The sequence below is a fragment of the Xyrauchen texanus genome, chromosome 39 (genome assembly GCF_025860055.1).
Source record: "Xyrauchen texanus isolate HMW12.3.18 chromosome 39, RBS_HiC_50CHRs, whole genome shotgun sequence".
In the NCBI taxonomy this organism is placed as follows: domain Eukaryota; kingdom Metazoa; phylum Chordata; class Actinopteri; order Cypriniformes; family Catostomidae; genus Xyrauchen; species Xyrauchen texanus.
In genome coordinates, this window is record NC_068314.1 from 31,425,966 (window position 1) to 31,449,173 (window position 23,208).

Here is a 23,208-nt window from a genome sequence, read left to right on the forward strand (position 1 = left end):
CAGGGATGACCGTAGTCTGGAGAGGATTGTCAGGAAAAGGCCATTCAAATGTGTGGGGGAGCTTCACAAGGAGTGGACTGAGGCTGCAGTTACTGCATCAAGAGCCACCACACACAGACGGGTCCTGGACATGGGCTTCAAATGTCAAACGTCTTACCTGGGCTAAAGAAAAAAAGAACTGGTCTGTTGCTCAGTGGTCCAAAGTCCTCTTTTCTGATGAGAGCAAATTTTGCATCTAATTTGGAAACCAAGGTCCCAGAGTCTGAAGGAAGAATGGAGAGGCACACAATCCAAGATGCTTGAAGTCCAGTGTGAAGTTTCCACAGTCTGTGTTGGTTTGGGGAGCCATGTCATCGGCTGGTGTTGGTCCACTGTGCTTTATTAAGTCCAGAGTCAACGCAGCCATCTACCGGGACATTTTAGAGCACTTCATGCTTCCTTCAGCAGACAAGCTTTATGGAGATGCTGACTTCATTTTCCAGCAGGACTTGGCACATGCCCACACTGCCAAAAGTACCAAAACCTGGTTCAATGACCATGGTATTACTGTGCTTGATTGGCCAGCAAACTCGCCTGACCTGAACCCCATAGAGAATCTATGGGGCATTGCCAAGAGAAAGATGAGAGACATGAGACAAAACAATGCAGAAGAGCTGAAGGCCGCTATTGAAGCATCTTGGTCTTCCATAACACCTTAGCAGTGCCGCAGGCTGATAGCATCCATGCCACGCCGCATTGAGGCAGTAATTAATGCAAAAGGGGCCCAAACCAAGTACTGAGTACATATGCATGATTATACTTTTCAGAGGGCCGACATTTCTGTATTTAAAATCCTTTTTTTTATTGATTTCATGTAATATTCTAATTTTCTGAGATTCTGAATTTGGGGTTTTCATAAGCTGTAAGCCATAATCATCAAAATTATATCAAATAAAAGCTTGAAATAGTTTACTTTGCTTGTAATGAGTCTATATAATATATTAGTTTCACCTATTAAGTTGAATTACTGAAATTAATGAACTTTTGCACGATATTCTAATTTTTCGAGTTTCACCTGTATACTCAGATGCGCCATGTAATTGAGCACACTTTCAGCATTTAAAGGAGCATATTTAGGTACTTCCATCTCAGTGGTGCAAGCTGGGGAATTGTGCTATACAAACTGCATTCAGCACATATATTTTGGGCATGTTTGCACCATTATCTGATTTGCATAATTCCTTTAGTGAATTGGATGCTAAAACAATGCAGACAACACTTGAAAATAAACAGCACTATCAGCATTCATTCATAGGAGGATTACCAATAAATACATTAAGCATACTCAAGCACAACAATTGTGTATTCCAGCATGAGAAACCATCCTTAACAACAAACCAGCATCAATGCACTCGTCTAATGTTTTCCATTGATGTCAAAGAGCAACGGTGGTACTGCCCTTGGGCAGGGTTAAAAGAACATAATAACAACATTCAATCATATAAAGTCAAAAACAGTAATCCCAAACCTTAAGGCACAAGCTGCATTTTCATACAGTCAAGATCAAACACTTAGATCTGAGGCTGTTCTACAATACAGAAATGTACAGTGGCTTACAGGAAGTATGTTCATAATAAACCAAGCATTCAAAAGCACACAGCTGAGTGGGCGTACACAGCTTTCTGTGTGTCCTGACCAATACAGACTTCATGAGACAGCTCACATCTTATTGACTTGGATAACAACCAAACGTGTAGTACGAAAATGTGTAGCATTAAGTAAACTAAGCTTGATTCACATTCTTCTGATTTTGCCTATGGCAACTGTATGGAGTGCCTAAATATGATCCATTAGTACCAGCTCAGACTGTTGCTAGATTTTGAATAAGGAGTGTAAAGATCAATCTCACAGTGTTGATTTAGTGGGGCGTGGAGAAGACACGGGGATTATTAAGAGACACAGCAGACTTCAAACAAAGGGGCTGACTCCGAATCAGTTATAATGGTTTTATCAGAATTGTTGTTTAATCATGGTTAAACCAATGGACTCTAAAGAATTTCAAATGTCCCAAGCCAAACGGACTGATCCGAGAGATTGCAACAAGCTTGGTTAAAGCCACTGACAACAAAAATCACCAAATGTAGTTCATACAAACATCCCACAAAAGTAAAAAATAAAAAACCCACAAATGAGATGTCTTTTATATTTCAATTATTTCTCCTAGACAGCATTCAGTCTCTTGCCTTTCAAAGAAAAACATGTCTCTTCTAGAGTTTCTGAAGAGATCTCAGCAATGTTGCCAAGATACCAAAGTCTGCCTCCTTTTCTTTAAAAAAAATGATAATAATCAAGGTTACAGTGAGGTAAGTTTTTGGAGGGTTTAAAGGCAGAAATGTTAAGCTTGTTTTATTTCTTCTGTTAAAACTTGGGTATTATTTGAGCTGTAAAGTTTTAATCATCGACTACTAAATTACCAGGATTTCAGGTAACTTGACACAGAACATTTTCTAAAATCACGATAACACGGACGTCCTGTGGCTATAATTTTGTAACAGTGAGTATTTTAACATTTATGAATTGGTCCCAATGACTTCCATTGCAAGTGTCTCACTGTAACCCAGATTTAAATTTTGTTTTTTTGTTTTTTTTTTTAGAAAAGGAGGGGCACGATGAAATACATTTCTGTGGTGATCAACATTATGCCACAAATGCATAACTTGAATTGAACCCATAATTCTCCTTTAAGTCTCATGAACTCTTAAAGCGCAACCTCTGAGATTTCCCTTGATCCCTCTGATCATTTTTAGACATTTGAGGCAGACTGTTGTGACAGATTATGTGCCAGATTAAGGGATGCACAAATATCCGATCAAATCTCTAATATCTGCCACATAAACAGACGCTGTCATGTCGGCTTTATGACCTTGTATGCTCTCACAAACAACATATGAATAATTAACATAATCAGAGCTGATAACTGGGCACAGGCTAGACGTCATACACGGCAAATCATAGTCTTGCTCAAGATGACTTAAAATTAACGACAAGTTAAAGACATCGAATTTGGAAACTCCCATGCTTCCCATTCACTTGACTCATCCAATCGTCTAAAAACCAATCCAGGAAATTACCAAAGGTTAAACTGGTAGTATGCGATATAGGTCACCCAATTTATCATGCGTTCCAACACATGCTAACACACATGACATGTCCAACATGCACAGCACTATGAAGAGATTAACATGGGCAGGTCAGGTGGTTACATGATTCACTGATTTGGTATGTATGTAGTACCTGACTCTCCTACCCTCTTGAACATAAACACTCACATGGTCTGGCCTCCTCTCTCTCAGATCTCATGTCCCCAACAGTTCCGGCTCCAGTGGGCTCCACTGTCAGTGCCGGTGTCTCTCCTCATAGCAAGCAAACCAACTACACACACACTTCCACTGATATTCGGTTCTCTCCTTTTGCAGTGCTCCTACTCCTCCCTTGCAGGTTACTAGGGAGGTGAGTGTAAACAAGTTTGAGCCGCCTGCCACTTGTTCCGAGAGTGTGTACCTGTTCTGAGAGTTCCTATTGGGCATTTCCTCACATGTTCCACCCCCCCCCCCTTCACCCTTTCTACCTGTTCTCTCTCTCTTTTACACGCATACAGGGGGCAAAGAGATCAAAAGGGATCTCACACAGCTTTTCCCAGCCTTGTTTATACAGGCGCATACTTTGGAAAGGAGGGAGGGAACAAAACGTTTCTGATCAGGTGAGAACACAGGTAAATGTGAGACTTCAGTGGCTCTATAGCTCTATCTAATGGTGAAAACATGACACAATAGTGACTGACTTAAACGGATAGTTCAGCCAGAAAATGACAAGCAATCATTAACTCTACATTTACTCTCATATCATTCCAAACCATGTGACTTTCTTTCTTGCATGGAACACAAAAGGAGATGTTTAGCAGAGCATATTCACACTGCCTTTTCCATACAATGAAAGTGAATGAGGAATGTGGCTGTCGAGCTCCATGAAAGAACAAAACGTACCATAAAAGTAGTTCTTTATAACTTGTATGCTACATTCCAAGTCTTCCTAATACATCCTGATGGCTTTGTGTAAGAAACAGACTGAAATGTAAACCACTATTGACTCGCAATCATCCCTGTAGCTTCATTTGTGTTTGTGTATCTTCAAATATGGTGTCTGCTTTTCATGCAGAGCTATCGTATGGCCTCAGAAGACTTGGAATATAGCGTACGGGTGTTTCAGTCATGTCCCTGGGGATGATTGATTTAAACTTCTTTCTTTTTGTTATATCAAGGTCTCATTAAAACTGAATTGGAAACCTTCATAATTTGTTTTTGGTACTTTTCAAATGCCTTTTATGTATAGATTTGACTGTTTTCGCCATGTTCCAGACTCAGACACTCATAGTTAAACTAAGAAATCCCATTATAAAAAAGAAAAACAGAGATAATATCACTTGTGAGCAGAATCTTTTATTGTGCGTCATTTCCAATCAAGCAGAAATTTTCCAAATTATGCAGTGTGAAAATATTCATTGTTTGTATTTAGGATACAATTACATATAAGCTATGAAATTAGTCTCATCATCACTTTTCTATTGAACACAATACAGAATTTGTGATGTGCTGGGAATTTTCATGACTTTCAGAAAAATATTACAAAAATGACACATTTTTTTGTAAACAAATAATTATATGGAGAAAAAAAAAATAATTACAAGTGTGTGACATATTTTAAATGGGACTTTACTTTTAAAAGTCTACACTGTTAAAAGTGACCGGAGTTGAAGAAACACTCATATATAAGTCAAATAAACTACTTTTATGCTGCTTTTGTGTTCCACAGAAGAATGAAAGTCATATGGGATTGAAGCAACATGAGGGTGAGTAAATGATGATGGAATCAGACACTATTCCTTTAACGGTCATGTGACATCAGCCCCTATAAAGCCCCAAAACTTGTTCTCCCTTGGACTTCAAATATATTCACTCCAGGCCACACCGGCTCCACAATCTTTCTTCTTCCATGCTCCATAATTTCTTGCTGTAGGCTTAGTGTATGGATCTGTGGGACGTATTGTCCGATAAAGAGCTGAATGAGAGTTTGCTGTCTCATAGAGCTAATGGAGCCACCAGCAGATAGGGCCCCACTCTCAGTCACAGCGCACCACCCTTAACCTCCAGCTGAGTGGCTGTCTCAAATACAGCCAGGCAGGAGGACTCAAGAGCTCTCAGGGTCATAGCAATGTCTAAATGAATTTTGTTAATTTCATTAGAAATAAAAACAGGTGTTTGCAGTTAACTAAACTGAAGCTATAGTCTGGTGCAACAGTAAAATTCATATTCCTTTAAAGATAGGCGAATGGATTTTTAACGATAACTTAGAAACCTTTAAAGATAGACTTACCTTGAGGTTGTTTTTCTATGGTATATGCTACTGCTAAAACCATCTGTCCATTTTATTTCAACTTTTAAATTGTGTTTAATAGTGGATTTCCAACCTACACTCTCAAACTACATATATATATTTGCATATTTCCAAATATTTAGCATTATAATTTAAGTATATTGATTCTATATTATAAGTAACAAATTTAAATTAATAGTTTTATATTTTACATTGTTTTTATGGTTTAAAAACTTAATTCAGAATGCTTCATGGGACTGTTGGTCATTCCCTCATTAAAGATGTTAAGTACATTTGTCTTTTTGTCCGACTTTCAAGTACTTTTATGCTTCAAATGAAAGTTTGTATTGTTGTGATTCACCTCAAAGCTGGTTGGTTTGATTTATGGCTTAGAACTCTTTTATGAAGTACTTTATGAAACTCTATGGAACAAACAAATAGGAAAAGTGCGCTAAATGAAACATAAAAAAGGTGGCGGGCACTGTTGCACTCTATACAAACAAATAACATGTTCAGTTTTGTATGCAATGTTTAGGGAACTTTGAGTGTACTATGTGTAGTCATTGGCAGATTACTTTTTTGGTACTATGTTATAAGGGATGAAAACTAAAATTATTCTCAAACGAAATAAAAGACTATAAAATAAACAGCAATAAGACAAGACAAAAAAATAGCTACTTTCAAAAATACAAACCAGATATTTAGGAACAATTTAAAAACTAAACTGAACCAAAACACAGCAATACAAATACAAATACCAACAACAAAATTAAAACTAGTGAAATGTTCAAAGATGTTATTGGAGTGTTGCACATCAATAAACTTGTATGGGCGCCCACGACTGAAAGAAATGACTTGTACATTAGAGCACTTCTAATACAGCAGCCTGCTTTTTTTATTTCTGAGGCTCAGAAGTGCATAGATACAGTTGCCTGGCACACCGAGCTTTATCTTTCAAAGCAATTTAAGGCTCGGCTGGGAGTAATGAATTACTGACAGCCACCATAACCACAATAATGCTTTTCTCACAGGGTGAAATGAACAACACAAGAGAAAAGAAAAAAAGAGTATAGAATCAAAAGGTCACAAGGAGAAGAGAAAAGAACAGAATAGATTCCAAACAGAACAGAATCAAACTGAATCAAAACAGAACTGAAACAAAAGAACAAAATACAATATGAACTAAACTGAACAGAATATAACACGATATGAACTGAACAGAACAGGACAGAAAATGAACTGAACAATAGAACCTAATAAAATAAAACAAAGTACAGAATAGAACCTGAACAAATAGTACAGAACAGAATCTGTGTTGAATAGTACAAAACAGAATAGAATCTGAACAGAACAAATATAACAGAATATGAAATGAACTGGACTGAAAAGTACAGAACAGAACTTAAACTGAAAAAAAACAAAAAACTAACAAACAAAAAACTGAATAAAACCTGAACTGAGCAAAGCAGAACACAGCAAAATAGAATCTAAACAGGACAAACAAAACAGACTACAAACTGAACTGAACAGTACTGAACAGAATATAATCTGAATTGAACCAAACAAGACAGAATACAACAAAATATGAACTGAACTGAACTGAACTGGACTGAACAGAACTTGAACTGAAGAAAAAAAAAACGATTTTGAACAAACAGTACAGAATCTGAACGGAACAAAGCAGAAGAGAATATGAACTGAAAAAACAAACGATTTTGAACAAACAGAACAGAATCTGAACTGAACAGTACAGAACAAAATAAAATAGAATCTGAACTGAACTGAACAGTACAGAACAGAATAAAATCTAAACAGAACAAACAAAACAGACTACAAACTGAACTGAACAGTACTGAACAGAATATAATCTGAATTGAACCAAACAAGACAGAATACAACAGAATATGAACTGAACTGAACTGGACTGAACAGAACTTGAACTGAAGAAAAAAAAAAAACGATTTTGAACAAACAGTACAGAATCTGAACGGAACAAACAGAACAGAATCTGAACTGAAAAGTACAGAACAGAATAAAATCTGAACTGAACAAAACAGAACAGAATATGAACTGAACTAGACTGAACAGTACTGAACAGAATAGAATCTGAACTGAACAAAACAGAACAGAATATGAACTGAACTAGACTGAACAGTACTGAACGGAATAGAATCTGAACTGAACAAAACAGAACAGAATATGAACTGAACTAGACTGAACAGTACTGAACAGAATAGAATCTGAACTGAACAAAACAGAACAGAATATGAACTGAACTAGACTGAACAGTACTGAACAGAATAGAATCTGAACTGAACAAAACAGAACAGAATATGAACTGAACTAGACTGAACAGTACTGAACAGAATAGAATCTGAACTGAACAAAACAGAACAGAATATGAACTGAACTAGACTGAACAGTACTGAACAGAATAGAATCTGAACAAAACAGAACAGAATATGAACTGAACTAGACTGAACAGTACTGAACAGAATAGAATCTGAACTGAACAAAACAGAACAGAATATGAACTGAACTTGACTGAACAGTACTGAACGGAATAGAATCTAATCAGAACAGTTCAGAGCAGAACAGAAAATAATCTGAACCAAATGGTACAGAACAGAATACATTGTAAACTGATAAAAAAAAAAAAACAGAAATGAGGAGAATAGAATCTGATCTGAACAATACAGAACAGAATTTATTGCAAATTAAAATATGTTTTAGTGTGTATCGTAGTAAAGCACACAAAAACACATGCTGCGCGTTCCATCAATACATTAGCATACAAAATCCTTCCAGCGCACCATCAGGCTAAGTGAAGTCGAATATTATTCCTGGTACAGGACAAAATGAAGAAAGAGCCTCTATTGTCCTAAGAGGGTAGTTTGGCTTTTTTGTTGTGTTGGCTTTGATAAAGACATGAAGATTATGATTTAGGGGGACAGCACTCCAGAGGAAAAGCAATAGAGAGTAATAGGCATATTATGTGTGGAAAATGGGATGCCTAGAATAAGACTTATAGATTCTCTTCAATTCCCAGTTTGATCAATACACTTCATAATGATGCATCCCCACAGTGGCTGACATTATGTGAATCAGACAAAGCTTTTTTTGTTTTCTTGGAAGATTACTCTCCCGCAATTTGAGAAAGTGCATTTCTTTAGCTGCATACACTTTTTTTTTGCTTCTCACAAACACACACAAAAAAAAAAAAAAAAAAAACATGCACAGGACAATGGTTTTGGTTTTATTTGTGAGCTGCTTCATTGAGTGTTGTGATGAATTACCCAAGCTCCAGATGTTTAGAGCCTGTGAAAAATGTTATAGACTTCTGAGCATTTCAAAATTGTGCTTTGCATGTACAGTGGAGTCAAAAAATGTATTGGATTTTTCTGATTACAATGTAATTCTATCAACACAACAATAAAAGTGACATTTAAATTGAAATATTAACATGAATTTCAGAATTTCTTGGCATTTGGTTTGGTGTGTCACCCTTTCGTATTAATGAAAGCATGCATGAACCCCACAAGTTTGTTCAAAAGCTGATGATCATGTTATCCAACACAATTTCAGAATGTTCAATAGAGCATCTTGCGTGCTTCAATGGAAGCAAGGAAATCTGACCTTAACATGGTCACTGTCACAAATTTGCTTCAATTAGTGACCTACTGTATGAATAGTGCAGAATCTTACATATTTATTATTAATTTTATACCATAAAATATCTTTGTTTCAAATTATCCAAAATCCTAAGACTTATCTCCAGGTTTAAATGAGATTTTGCAATCTACATTTCCAATGTAGAGTCAGACTTTTGAACCCCACTGTATTTTTGGAAGATCTTACCTTTGTCAAGTGAAGAATCTGGAGTTCCAAAGTCCATCAACCTCGACATTCCAGTCTGGAAACCGAGTTCAGACATCACTGACTTCTGCCTGCGGTGGACCGTTGGATCTGCAAGAGAACAAGATGTTCAGTAAAAGATGCCTTCTCAAACTAAAGCTTCCCACGCACTTCATCAGAGCACGGACAAAAGATTTCATGATTAACTTTATGCTTCTTCAAGTTGGGCTAATTCGTCAGGTTTGAGCTAATGGAGCGGTTTGACATTTTGTGGCCAAAGGCAGTGAAGTGCAGGCCTCCCACGAGAAGAGTTGGGCGAGGAGCGACTCTGGCTCGTGAGTCACCCAGCATGTATCTCACAGTTATTACAGCTCATCTGTAATTAGCTCTGCAACAGTGACACAAAAGCGCCACATCCATTGAATGCCTTTAAAGACAAATAATCACCCACTATCTGTGGCCCACGCCATAATTGTAATCAATGTGCATTGAAAGTGACAAGTAGCAATTTCATGTACAATCCAAAGAACAACACACTGAATCGTGATTTTCTCTAAGCTGAAAGAAAAGACCAAGCTAACAATGTGCATTTGATGAGGACAAGAGTGCACTGAGATTTACAACCACCATTGATCATCTGCCTCCACATTGTGAAGATGTGAGGATCTTATAGGTTATGTATGTACGTTTACTAACAGGTGTTACACTCCCGTTCAGCTACTGGAGCACTGTATGAACAAGCAACTGAAATCAAGCCTCTTTTCTGTCCTTGTGATAGCAATGAACAACACATGCAACCATAGTTCTATCAAGAAGACTCGCAGACTTGAGTGAAATTTAAGATGACATTTATTTGATGAATATAAAATGGAAAAGTAATGTCTCTCTCTTTGGCGTCTGGCGGTCCGAAGAAGTTGTACTCTGAACCGTCATATCCTGCCGGAGATAGGAGGCAGGGGTGAGGAGCCTACCCCCGTGCTGGACAGGACTCAACAGGTGTTGGTGGGGTGGTGGAGGTTGCGCACTGAAACAGCAATGTGACATGTGAGCAGACTTATAATGTGATTACATGATTACACGGCTTACATCTGATTAGCTGGGAATTACCAGCTAATGGTGCGATGATGTACAGCTGCTAGTCTTCCCGCTAGAACTACGCAGCATTTACATTGACCTTGACTAACATATTTATCAAAGATGGTAACTTCCATAACACTATAACTTCCATAACACTACATAGAGCTCTGAGGTTGTTTATCAATGGTATATGCTTCAGCTGAAGCCATCAGTCCACGTTATTGTAACTGCTTTTTTATTTTATCCTGTTTAATAGTGGTTTCCTTGATGAAGAACTACACTACCCATGATCCCGAGGGGGAAAATCCACCAGTAAGTGAATCGCAGAAAAACAAACCATGACAAAAGAAATTACTCTTCGTAATCGAGTCACCCTACACTCTAAAACTACTTTATATATTTTTATACATTTAAATATTTAGAAATATACTTTACATTTATTGGTTTTATATTTAAAATCATTCTAGTTTTATATTTTGCCATACTTTTTATTTGATTGGATTTGAAAGCTGGGTTGTAGTTTATTTCCTCATTACAGACGTTAAGATAAAATACTAATACTATTAAAATACTATTTTACATTAAATCAAAGTTTGTAGTGTTGTGATTCACCTCGGAGCTCGTTGGTTTGGTTCATGGCTTAGGACTCTTTTATGAAGTACTTTATAAAATCCTTATGGATAAATCAATTTGTGGGGAAAATTCTTCCTGAACCAGGATGTCTGGAAAAAGTTGCTCCAACCTGTATGACTTAATGTCTCCTTTTGTGTTTCATGAAGTAATTCATATCAGTTTGGAACAAAATGAAGATGCAAATGTTACCCCCTATTTCAAAATATGAGGTTACATCATTGTGCAACCATAGCACTTCTAAACAGAACTGACAAGAGTATTCTGCTGCTATGAGAATGTATACCTTCGAGTACAGGGCAAGGGCAGTGTTCTGATCTGTCAACAGACTGTATCAGAAGCACCATAAATAAACGACACTGGAAACTGGCTCCTTTGTCATATCATAGACCTTGCATCACCTGATGCTGACATGGAATGTGTCGCTATGTCACTTCTGTGAGGAGCTGTGTGGATTGTGTGTCAATTACCACCAGCTTTGACAGGAGTGTTATTTTCCACATCATTATGTCAGACAGAGTTTGTCCTTCCTCCATTGCTTCTAACACTGCCTGTTCCTACTCTCTTTCTCTCTCTCCCTTTTGGGCCACAGATTCATGGCTGGCTGCACACCTGAGCTGATGCCGCTAATTGAAGTCTCTTCAAATGCCCTTTTCCACTCTATCGTTGTATGTGCCATTGTTACCTGCTTACGCTTACACAGCTCCTAATGTGACTTTCACTTTTCACAGACTTGTTACACTGCAAAATCCATGTTTTTCTTCCCTATCTACCATCCAATGTGGTCTCCATCCAACAATGTCATTTTTATAGCTACAGCGTTTCCAGCAAAAACCAGGAAACATCAGGACATTTTAAAATTGTGATTTCCAGGCCTGCAAAAGGAAATTAATTGAATCAAAGTCATGGTAAAGTGATATTGTGTATTTAATACACTATAATGTCATTCATATTTATATAATATAATGTTTAGAAATGATAAACTATATATAAAAAATCCATTATATTAGGTATGCTCACATATATATATATATATATATATATATATATATATATATATATATATATATATATATATATATATATATATATATATATAAAAAAAAGAAATTGCTATTTGTGAGTGCAGTATCTATAAACAATGTTTTTTTTTAAATCATCAGTTAAGTCATGAAAAATAATTAAATATTTAAAAGTCATGGTAAAGTGATAATGTATTTAAATATGGCATATCTATTAACTATAAAATAATTAATATTATTATAAATAATATGTTTTTAAATTAATATAATATAATAATAATTATAATGTATTTCTTCTAGTAGGTTTAAGCTCAAATATTTGGCTAGAAATTGCTGTTTGTTTGTACCATCTCTATAAAATTATTTTCAAAAATCATCAGTAATTATGAATGCCTTGAAAAGTCATGAAAATGACAAAAACCTTAAAAAGACAGGGATATTAATTTAATCAAACAAAAGCATGGTAAAATGATATGGCATATATCATAAATTATAATTTAATTAATATAAAATAATTTATGTTTATAAATTTGTTTATACATTTATATAATACTGTATATTATAATATAATATAATTATAATAATATAATGTTTACTACTTCAGTGCATTAGGTATGCTCAAATATTCAACTAGAAACTGCTGTTTGTGAGTGCAATCTCTATTTTTTATATATATGTATATAGCAAATATATATATATATATATTTTAAGTTATTAAAATTGATAATATAAACAAACATCATGAAAATGTCTATATTTAAAATGCATTTGACTAGTTATACTCTATTTATAGCCTACTTATTGCTGTTTGTGAGTTCAATCCCTATAAAATAATTTTTAAAAACCTCCAGTAATCACAAGCGACATGATAAGTTATGGAAATCCATAGGTCAAAAAGGTGCAGGAACCCTTTAACAAAGAGTGGTAAAAAGACTATAATTATTCTGTTGTGTCATTTTCTTATTTTAAGGGATAGGTCAGAGGTGGTGATGACAAAGTTAAAACGCTTTTATGCAAATTCTTTTGTTTCAAGGAATTTTTTGCTGTAGACTAAAATGTCCCATTTATTAAAGGGCTCTTCACAAATCTGTTGGGTTACTAATGTGATGACAAAGCCCGATGAACTATAATACACAATTATTTGCTTTAACCCTGAATATAGTTTATTGAAATGCTGAAAATGCTATTTATTTAAGCTGCAAAACTGAATCATACAGGTATTTGAGCATGAGTAATTGCCCAAAATGTGATGCAGCTGTGGATAAATTGAAGCACATTGTTCATAGGGTTTTACTGCATATAGGCTGTTAAATAAACGGAGAGAATGAAAAATCATAACCATAGCTGCTTAAAAGTGCTGTAAGTGAATTCAGACTTCTTGCTTACATCGTGCTTACTTCTGCCAGATGCTAAATTAGACCGCCCTGAATTAGACCACACCCTCTCACCAAATCCCGCCCTCCAAAGACATGCCAGGCAACAGGTCTTTATGAGGTTTAGTGACACCGAGCCTAATGTTCAGTCTAGAATGATCTCTGTATTGAATGAGCTTCTTTATGTGACTGTGGTCAGGATGGACTACTCAGTGTACTCAGTCAGCCTTGCTGTGGAAAATTACTCCTATTCATGAACAGGTTCCTGGACATAGAAGCTGTCAAACCCCTCTCGGTAATTTGTGAAGAAAAACTGAAAATGATTATAGCAGGACGTTGCAATAACACTCATAAGTTCTGGTAATGGGAGGCTGGCAAATAAATAGTCATGCCATTTCTTTGTGCTTTTTTCTTTGAATGTGGGCATTGGAATTTCATCACATACTTTGGTAGATGTGAAAGATGTTCCTAGAAATGTATTTAATCCTTTATGTTTAAGAGCCTTGCTCAGAATCAACTTTAATAACACGAAACTTTCAGGACTGACTAATTCTCGCAAACTTGGAGCTATTGGAGACACTGTGCACCCAATCTTGCTGACGGATAGTTCGTATTTGGAATATTTCTATTACAAAGACAAAGTTTTTGAATATCTGTTTAATAAAGGCCATTTGTCCTTTTTAGACCACTCCACTGCCATCCGTACAGTATGTTGCCTTTGGACAATTTAGAGAGTCATATCATTCAACTTCCAAACGCTCCAGGCATTTCTGAATATCAAGAGAGCTTACCACAGCTGCAATTCCATTTGAATACAGAACCATTAGGGTAATAAGAAAATGTCTGCCTTTTTCCAATGACATTACTAAGAAAAAAAGGCAGACAAATAGGCAGACTGTCAAAAATAAGTGACATTCAGCGGCCCCAAAAACTATTTGGTCACTTCAGCCACACTAACTTCAATTTTAAACTGGTGTCAAGGTGATTCTTAATGGATGTCTAATATCAATTCTCTAAAGTTCACACAGGTGTCATAGCAAAGTAACCACAGGTGTAGTTCATCATATTAACTATATACCAGAAAATGACCAAATATAAGACCATTCTTTTTACAATGTAACCCTATAAAATGCCTTTTTATGAAATAGTGTGCTTGTGCTATCATTCTTAATAACGCAACTCTGTTTAGTATGTGTTGTCTAATGCAATGATATTCATACATTTTTAAGTGTGGCTTAAGTGTCCAAATACTTTTTTACTTTTTGGGGTCCACAGTATCAACTAAAGTGGAATAATACAGAATAAAATAAGCTAGTGTGGTCAAATGAACCTGTGCAAGCACAGCCCTGGCCTCCTCCATACAAGGTATAATCCATTTATCAGCAAGTGGCCAAAGGTTACGAAAATAATGAGGAGAGACCAGTTGTGGAGTATCGCTGACAAAAATAGCCCTGCTGAAGAACATACAAAAACTCAATATTTTATTTATTTATTTATTTTTAAAGCTAGTTTAATGAGGCCTGCACCACTCTTTTAAACAAAGAATTAATCTACATTTTTGTGTACATAGTAAGAAAAGTGTCACACTACAAGGATTCACTAAAGCATATGTCTGAGATAAATAATTATGTATAAATTAGGCCTGTAAATGACGCTGACTACCACCCCCGAGTGCGAGTTCGAATCCAGGGTGTGCTGAGTGACTCCAGCCAGGTCTCCTAAACAACCAAATTGGCCCGGTTGCTAGGGAGGGTAGAGTCACATGGGGTAACCTCCTTGTGGTCGCGATTAATGGTTCTCGCTCTAAATGGGGCGTGTGGTAAGTTGTGCGTGAATTGCGGAGAATAGCATGAGCCTCCACATGCTGTGAGTCTCTGCGGTGTCATGCACAACGAGCCACGTTATAAGATGCGCGGATTGACAGTCTCAGAAGAGGTGGCAACTGAGACTTGTCCTCAACTACTCGGACTGAGGTGAGTAACCGCACCACCACAAGGACCTAGTAAGTAGTGGGAACTGGGCATGTGAAATTGGTGTGAAAAGCTAAAAATTATAATAATAATAAAAAATAATAATTATTATTATTTTATATATATATATAATGATTGAAATAATTCAAATGCATTTAATTATTTTGGACTATGACTATTGCATTGATAAAACAATACAAAAAGTGGCTGTAGACATGGCCGTATTAATGCACAGGCTTACCGCGGCTTAAACCATAGGGGCCCATGGCTGTAAGGGCTCCAGTCACAGTATTCGCCTGTTGATGTTCTGGGGAGTCTGCGTATGTAAACAGATTCTACGGGAGACGCTGATATAAACACAGAGAGGGTGCACAATGGCTAAATTTATCATCGAGTGAAAATGTTTTTGGAGCGTGTCGCTTTCGTTGCATTGCATCACAAAAACACAGCTTTTAAGACGATGTGTTAAGTTAAACATAGTTTCAAACTTAGAAAAACATGTCTTGAGACCCTTGCATTCAGAGTTGTGCTCTGTCCATCTGTGTTTGAATGCAAGAACGCCTCCTGTCCTCATATTTTGTCCTGTTAGTGTGGTTTATATAAAAAAAAGAACAAATTTTTACTCATTTAATATTCCCTTGACAAACAGTGTATTTATTACAGTATAAATTTAATAGAGGTAAAACAACCCAAATTAATTAAGTTAAAGGGATATTCGAGGTTCATTAGAAGTTAAGCTCAATCGACTGCATTTGTGGCATAATGTTTATTACCAAACAAAAAAAGCCATATTTTGACTCATCCCTCCTTTTCTTTAAAAATAGCAAAAATGTAGGTTACAGTGAAGCACTTACAATGGAAGTAGATGGGACCAATTTTTGGAGGGTTTAAAGGCAGAAATTTGAAGATTATAATTTTATAAAAGTACTTACGTTAATACTTCTTTTAAAACTCATTGTATTATTTGAGCTGTAAAGTTATTTAAATCATCATTTTTACAGTTGTTTTTGAGTTTGTTGACATTACATCGTCATGGCAATGAAGTTGTAAAATTGGTTATAACTTTACACAGAAAAAGTTAGTAAGCAATTTCTTCACTCTAAAATCACGTTAACACACATATTGTTTGCATCTTATGGCTATAATTTTGAAACAGTGAGTATTTTAATATTTATGGATTGGCCCCATTCACTTTCATTGTAAGGGTCTCAATCAAAATTAATACTTGTGTTAATCAACATTCTGCCACAAATGATTGAGCTTAACTTGTATTAAACCCAGAATATTCCTTTAATGTGTATAGAATAGCATACAGTATGTTTTCCCTAAACACACATAGTTCACATTTATAACCAAACATCCACACAAATTAGCACTAATTGGGACCGTTGTTATGGTTACTGCTGATAATTGCTGCTGACAATAGGCTGGCCACTGGCAGCTCACCCTGGGCGGCAGCACACACACTACAGAGTGGTGGATTTTTCCTAAGCGAGTAAGAGGTCAACTTGGTTAGACATAGAGGCATCACATTGTCAATCATTGTGTCTCAATGGAGCCCAGGACTTCCTTATTAATTCCATACCTGTCTGTACAACTGACAGGTATGGCATTAATTCAACTGAGCGCATCACTTAAGACATCTCTCCCTCTGACATATTGACCTGGCTTACTGCCATACTGTACATCTGTGCAGTGGGAAGGGCTTGAGCCAATCAATCTGATGATGGCAAAGTATGTTACTGGTGGTTAGCTACACAGGTAAATAAACCTCAAGCCAATCGTGAGCTAGAAGAGGGATTCGTCGTACAGATCTAGTTTATTTGGAGGAAAACTAAAGCCACAATTGTCCTTTCTTCAGCTGTTTGCCAATGCTAAACTGCCTCTGCATTCTATGAACACTCATGACAGTCTTTGCTGTTCTCTTGAAGTGGCTGTTAACAAGAAAACACACTGCATTATAAATTATCACAAAGAGGAGTGGAATGGAAAAGATATGCTTAAAATCAGTCTTTCGGATGAGACGTTAAACCGAGGTCCTGACCCTCTGTGGTCATTAAAAATCCCAGGGCACTTCTCGTAAAGAGTAGGGGGTGTAACCCCGGTGTCCTAGCCAAATTCCCCCATTGGCCCCTATCTATCATGGCCTCCTAATAATCTCCATCCCTGAATTGGCTACATCACTCTACCATCTCCTCTCTGCCAATAGCTAGTGTGTGGTGGGCGTTCTGGTGCACTATGGCTGCCGTCGCATCATCCAGGTGGATGCTGCACACTGGTGGTGGTTGAGGAGATTCCCCCTATAATATATAAAGCGCTTTGAGTGCCTAGAAAAGCGCTATATAAATGTAAGGAATTATTATAATTATTATTATTAATAGAATAATAAGAATAATTGTAACTGCTGGCCTGAGATCAAGACTAAGACAGCCTAAATAACTGACGCTCAAAAGGAAATATTTACTTGGCTATTCATCCTCATTATAAAACACAATCAAAACAACAGCCCTAAGCGCCCTCTTATACCTCTTATAGCTAGAAATGGTCCTGGTTTACATTTCAGATGCTGTCGATATTGTAGTCTACATTTCGGTGTCTATGCAAATGTACGAAATTGCTTGTTAGACAGAATCACACTTTACACAATAAAACCTAAGTAGTTGCTGTCCTCAAGGCCCGCCCATCTCCCTTCTGACACACAAAAACTTGGACCACATTCAGAGTGCAGAGAATGCTGACAGTACAAAAAAAGTATTTTCTTACTTAGATTCATTGCCCAGCAGTTACAGAGCATCATTAGCACGGCTATGCCACAGATGGCATTGATGAATCGAAACAATCTTGTGGTAAAAGGGAGAAGGGTTGAAAAACGTATGCAAGGAGAAAAGCTTAAGGCAGCCTGAGAGTGGGGCCATCACATGGAGGGAGTCTTGTTGTTTTGTCATTGATTGAACACAGAAGGATATTGTGTGGGTTTAGGTCCTGAGAAACCTTCAGATTATGTTTGAGCGAGGCTTCATGCCATGTATGGTCTACATACGGAAAGTGCTCTGAAAAAGAGTGAAAAAACTTTTAGAGTAAATTTAAAGTTAATATGATAAATGTAATTTTACTCTGTGAATTGGTTTAAGCTATGCGTGACAATAGCCATTTTCACACGTGAAACCTGTTACACTGCTGTAAAATTGCCAGATTGCCTTTTCTGGTAAATGTATCAAATTTGGGGGTTTTTTTCACACAGGCAACTGCTTTTCATTTTGCAACCATTCACACATCAACACCAAAATGCCATTAGATTGTGAAGTCCTCTGACAGAAATGTAGGCTTTCATTTGAATATATAGAGGGGTATGACATATTTGAATCAGAACTAATGGCTAATGTTTATGCGATATAAGGTGTGGAGCAATTACGTCATCTCCATCAGAACTTTGTGATTGGCCCAGAGCAGACTTCTTATGTCATGAAGTCCTGATCTCGTACATGCTCAAGCTGTTAAGCTTAAATATGAGGTGCCCCTAGGGACATTATTCAGAATTACCATGCACATACATGTACTTTTCCTCTCACATACACATATGAAACCAAATTCATTCACATACTATAGTGAAATGCTCACACACATACAAGTGAAATGCTTTTACAAACACAACTGAAACGCTCTCATACATACAACTGAAAATATTACGCTCACACACACACAACTGAAATGCTCTCACACACACAACTGAAATGCTCTCACACACACAACTGAAATGCTCTCACACACACAACTGAAATGCTCACACACAACTGAAATGCTCTCACACACACAACTGAAATGCTCACACACACACACAACTGAAATGCTCTCACACACACACAACTGAAATGCTCACACACACGCAACTGAAACGCACTCACACACACACAAGTGAAATGCTCTCATACATACAACTAAAATGATTACACTCTCACACACACAACTGAAAAGCATTTCAGTATGTTGTATGCAAGCATTTCAGTATGTTGTATGCAAGCATTTCAGTATGTTGTATGCAAGCATTTCAGTTGAAACGGAAGGTGGTTAAAGTACCCACTCCACTCCAGTTGGTGGCAGTAGTGCACCTCAAGACAAATAACTAGAAGCTGTTGAAAGAAAGCATATAGGCGGTGGGCCGAGTCCGTCTATCTCGTTTAGTTTTTGATTTGATAGTTACCCAGCAGCTGTCTGGCTCATTTTTTTTATTTGTCTGTATGAATAATTCACAAAAAGATTACCGATTGTTTCCAACGCCAATTGTTGCACATTAAAGTATAAAAATAGATTTAATTTCTCTAGCTGATCACAAACGTTGGCCGGAGTGAGATCCAATCAACGCTTGTGTTGTTACCTTGTTGAATTGATTTGGCCAATCACGTTATTCGTTGAACTGGAGAGAGACCCAAGAGAGACCGGTGTGTCTCGGCAAGACAACGTCAAGGTAAGATTTGTTTTTACAATGATTATACACCCCTATATCTTAATGCTTTTCATATACGTTGTATTTAAGACTGCAAGCTATACTTCGTCGTGAATATATGTGTTGTCGTTGATGAGAACAGTAGCCACGAAAGAATGTTGGTAGTGGAGCAGTAAAGCTAGGTCTAACGGTATGTTGCTTAGGCTAATCCAAATCATTCGGTACATACACAATGAACTAAGCAAAGAGTATTCAAATACGGGATAATTATGGGTAAATATTTAAACGGGAAGACAGTAGGAAATAATTTGACAGGTATGTCAAGGTTGGATTGGTTTATAGCAAGCTACCTAGGCTACAAGTAAGCTAGACTAATTATCAGCTAAAAAGAGTGCAAAGCAAAACAAAGAAATTATTTCAAATCAACTTTATAGTGGTAGTCATGGAGTTATATAAGCCATTTATGGTTGATCGTCACAGTTTATACAATGACACAATTCTGTGCATGGTAGCTTATGTGATTTAAAATTATCTAGTAATGTGTGCTTTCTGTGTTTATTTATCTGAATGTAATTCAGTTGTTTATCTAACACACAGACACGGACAGGACAACATCATATCTCTCCACACCCAAATGACTACAGAGGTGATCGTTGACAATCATCACATCAACAGCACCATGAATGGAGCAGGTCAAGATCACGGAGTTGCTTAGTATCCACATCACAGACGACCCATCTTGATCTATCGACACCACCAACAGAACCTGGCCAAGAATGTCCAAAAACCTCTGCACTTCCTCCCACAGTTGAGGAAGGCTCATCTCCCACAAATCCATCCTCTTAACTTTCTATAGGGGAATCATAGAGAGCCTCTTCCTTCCACACCCACCCTCCAATAACCTAAGGGCAGCTGATTGACTCTTGCACAAATACACTGGTAGTTTACACTATGATGCTGCTACATTGGTTTATTTTTTTTTATTTTTAAATTTGCTATGAACATGTGACCCCACTTACACACATATTGCACTGCCTTTTGCTACTTGTCATGTCATCCACTTGCACTGAAATACTATATTAATTAGGGATGAGTCACGATTTTCGAATATTCGATTAGTTGATTTTATTATAGAATATTGAATAGGATGTGCTGGGATGATTGTCTTTAAAAAATCCCCATGTTTTAGTTGTGGTTATAAGTTGCAATCCTAAATTCACATAATATTTTTATACATTTTATAAATATATTCTTAATATTTTTTTTTTTGTTTCTATGTTTGAGCTTATATATCTCAATATTAATAACAGTCTGGTTAATTTTGAGTCTTGAAATGTAAACTCTCAAGGGTTGGCTTTCTAAATATATGTTGGTTATGTGTATATTCAGAATGACTTCTGAGCAGCAACCTTTTTATTTTGGGGATGTCATGAATGCATCACTTGCCAAAATTGGGGCTGACTAGTAAGGGGTTAAACGTATATAAATGAAATGTTTTATATAAAAATTATACATTTGATACAAACCTTCACTGTTGTTAGCTGCATTTTCTATCTTCTTACGTGCTCTTCTTATGTGTTCTTTGTTGGTGAAGAGCATGTAGCATTCTCTGTGAAATCCAACATTAGCCGGCACATCTTGGGCGTCTTCGGAATTTAAGTTAAATGCCAATACGGCTTTTTCAGCTACTGTACTCTCTGTGGATTGCAGGTTCACCCATAAATTTGTACATTGAACAATCTTTGCCCAACTTGTCTGGGAAAGGGGGGTTACAGGGCTTTTTACATTTGAGGCTAAATGGATAAAACACCTCATTTTTACCTCAGTATTACTGAACTACAGAACTAAATTTACATTTTTAATGATTTACAGCAAAATTGTAATTTCAAGAACGCAGCTTCCTGGTCATCTGTGTTCATTATTTACATTGGTTGTCAAGGAAACGGGAGGTTTTCTAACGTTATGATTCGTACTCCTGCTTATTTGCCGGTTTCAAAAAGTACGAGTTTGTAAGGACATTTTGCGTCAAATGTGTAAACAACAAAGTTGGAAACAATGTCTGTAGTACTTATACGATTTTATTACATGACCTCAGCAAAAAAAGACTTACACAGCTGTGAGGTAAGTATTAAATTCATAATTTCGAGGTCCGCCTAATAGTAGAAAACCGCGCCTTCCACAACATAAGCGACTGTTGACCGTTAGTTCGCCCGCCAATTGCGCTACACCAATGTCTTCCCAACAACAGCAAAGAACGTTGATGCAGCGGGCTTGCTGAACACCATATTGGCTTCAGCGGAGACCATCAGAACACTGTCAAATGCCACAACAATCGGGCAGCAGCCGACCGTTGCAACTCCAAGTGTGGACACGTCAATGGACGATCACCTAGCGTCGCTCTTCCCTTCCCGCCAGCGTAGCAGCGTTGCATTGTCAACTGCAGGTCCAGTCAGGAGAGAACGTGCTCCACCACGTTATCAAGCACAGCAATGTTTCAGCCCATGGACGTCAGGCAAAAGGAGAACAAGGTAAGTTAGCTAGAAACCAGCTTGCTTCAGCTTGTCATTTTTATTTCCTAATGACGAAAATGGGTGTTTGGAGGATACATCACGTTATCTACAGCTAACTTAAGTTAGGTGCTGTGATTAGTGGTCTTCCTAGTTTTAAAAATGAATGCAACGCTGCTACGCTGGCGGGAAGGGAAGAGCGACGCTAGGTGATCGTCCATCGACGTGTCCACACTTGGAGTTGCAACGGTCGGTTCGATTGTTGTGGCATTTGACAGTGTTCTGATGGTCTCCGCTGAAGCCAATATGGTGTTCAGCAAGCCCGCTGCATCGACTAATGTTCTTTGCTGTTGTTGGGAAGACATTGGTGTAGCGCAATTGGCGGGCGTAACTAACGGTCAACAGTCGCTTATGTTGTGGAAGGCGCGGTTTTCTACTATGCATTCTTTCAACAGCTTCTAGTTATTCGTCTTGAGGTGCACTACTGCCACCAACTGGAGTGGAGTGGGTACTTTAACCACCTTCCGTTTCAACTGAAATGTGCTTCCGTTTCAACTGAAATGCTTACATACAACATACTGAAATGCTTTCATACAACATACTGAAATGCTTTTCATTTGTGTGTGTGAGAGTGTAATCATTTTAGTTGTATGTATGAGAGCATTTCACTTGTGTGTGTGAGAGCACGTTTCAGTTGTGTGTGTGAGAGCACGTTTCAGTTGTGTGTGTGAGAGCATTTCAGTTGTGTGTGTGAGAGCACGTTTCAGTTGTGTGTGTGAGAGCATTTCAGTTGTGTGTGTGAGAGCATTTCAGTTGTGTGTGTGTGAGCATTTCAGTTGTGTGTGTGAGCGTAATATTTTCAGTTGTATGTATGAGAGCGTTTCAGTTGTGTTTGTAAAAGCATTTCACTTTTATGTGTGTGAG

At 37.2% G+C, this 23,208-nt stretch overlaps 1 protein-coding gene across 4 annotated transcripts in view; it reads right to left on the bottom strand.

Moving 5' to 3' along the window:
* LOC127632639 (kazrin-like) overlaps nucleotides 1-23,208 on the bottom strand; it is a 204,993-nt gene that overhangs the window by 41,056 nt on the left and 140,729 nt on the right. For all 4 annotated transcript variants that reach the window (XR_007969126.1, XM_052111343.1, XM_052111344.1 and 1 more), the window contains exon 4: nucleotides 9,268-9,375. Coding sequence is in view for 3 of the 4 variants with exons in the window: in XM_052111343.1 (XP_051967303.1) it covers nucleotides 9,268-9,375 (108 nt within the window). In the remaining variant the exon portion in view is untranslated. The remainder of the gene's footprint in view (nucleotides 1-9,267; nucleotides 9,376-23,208) is intronic.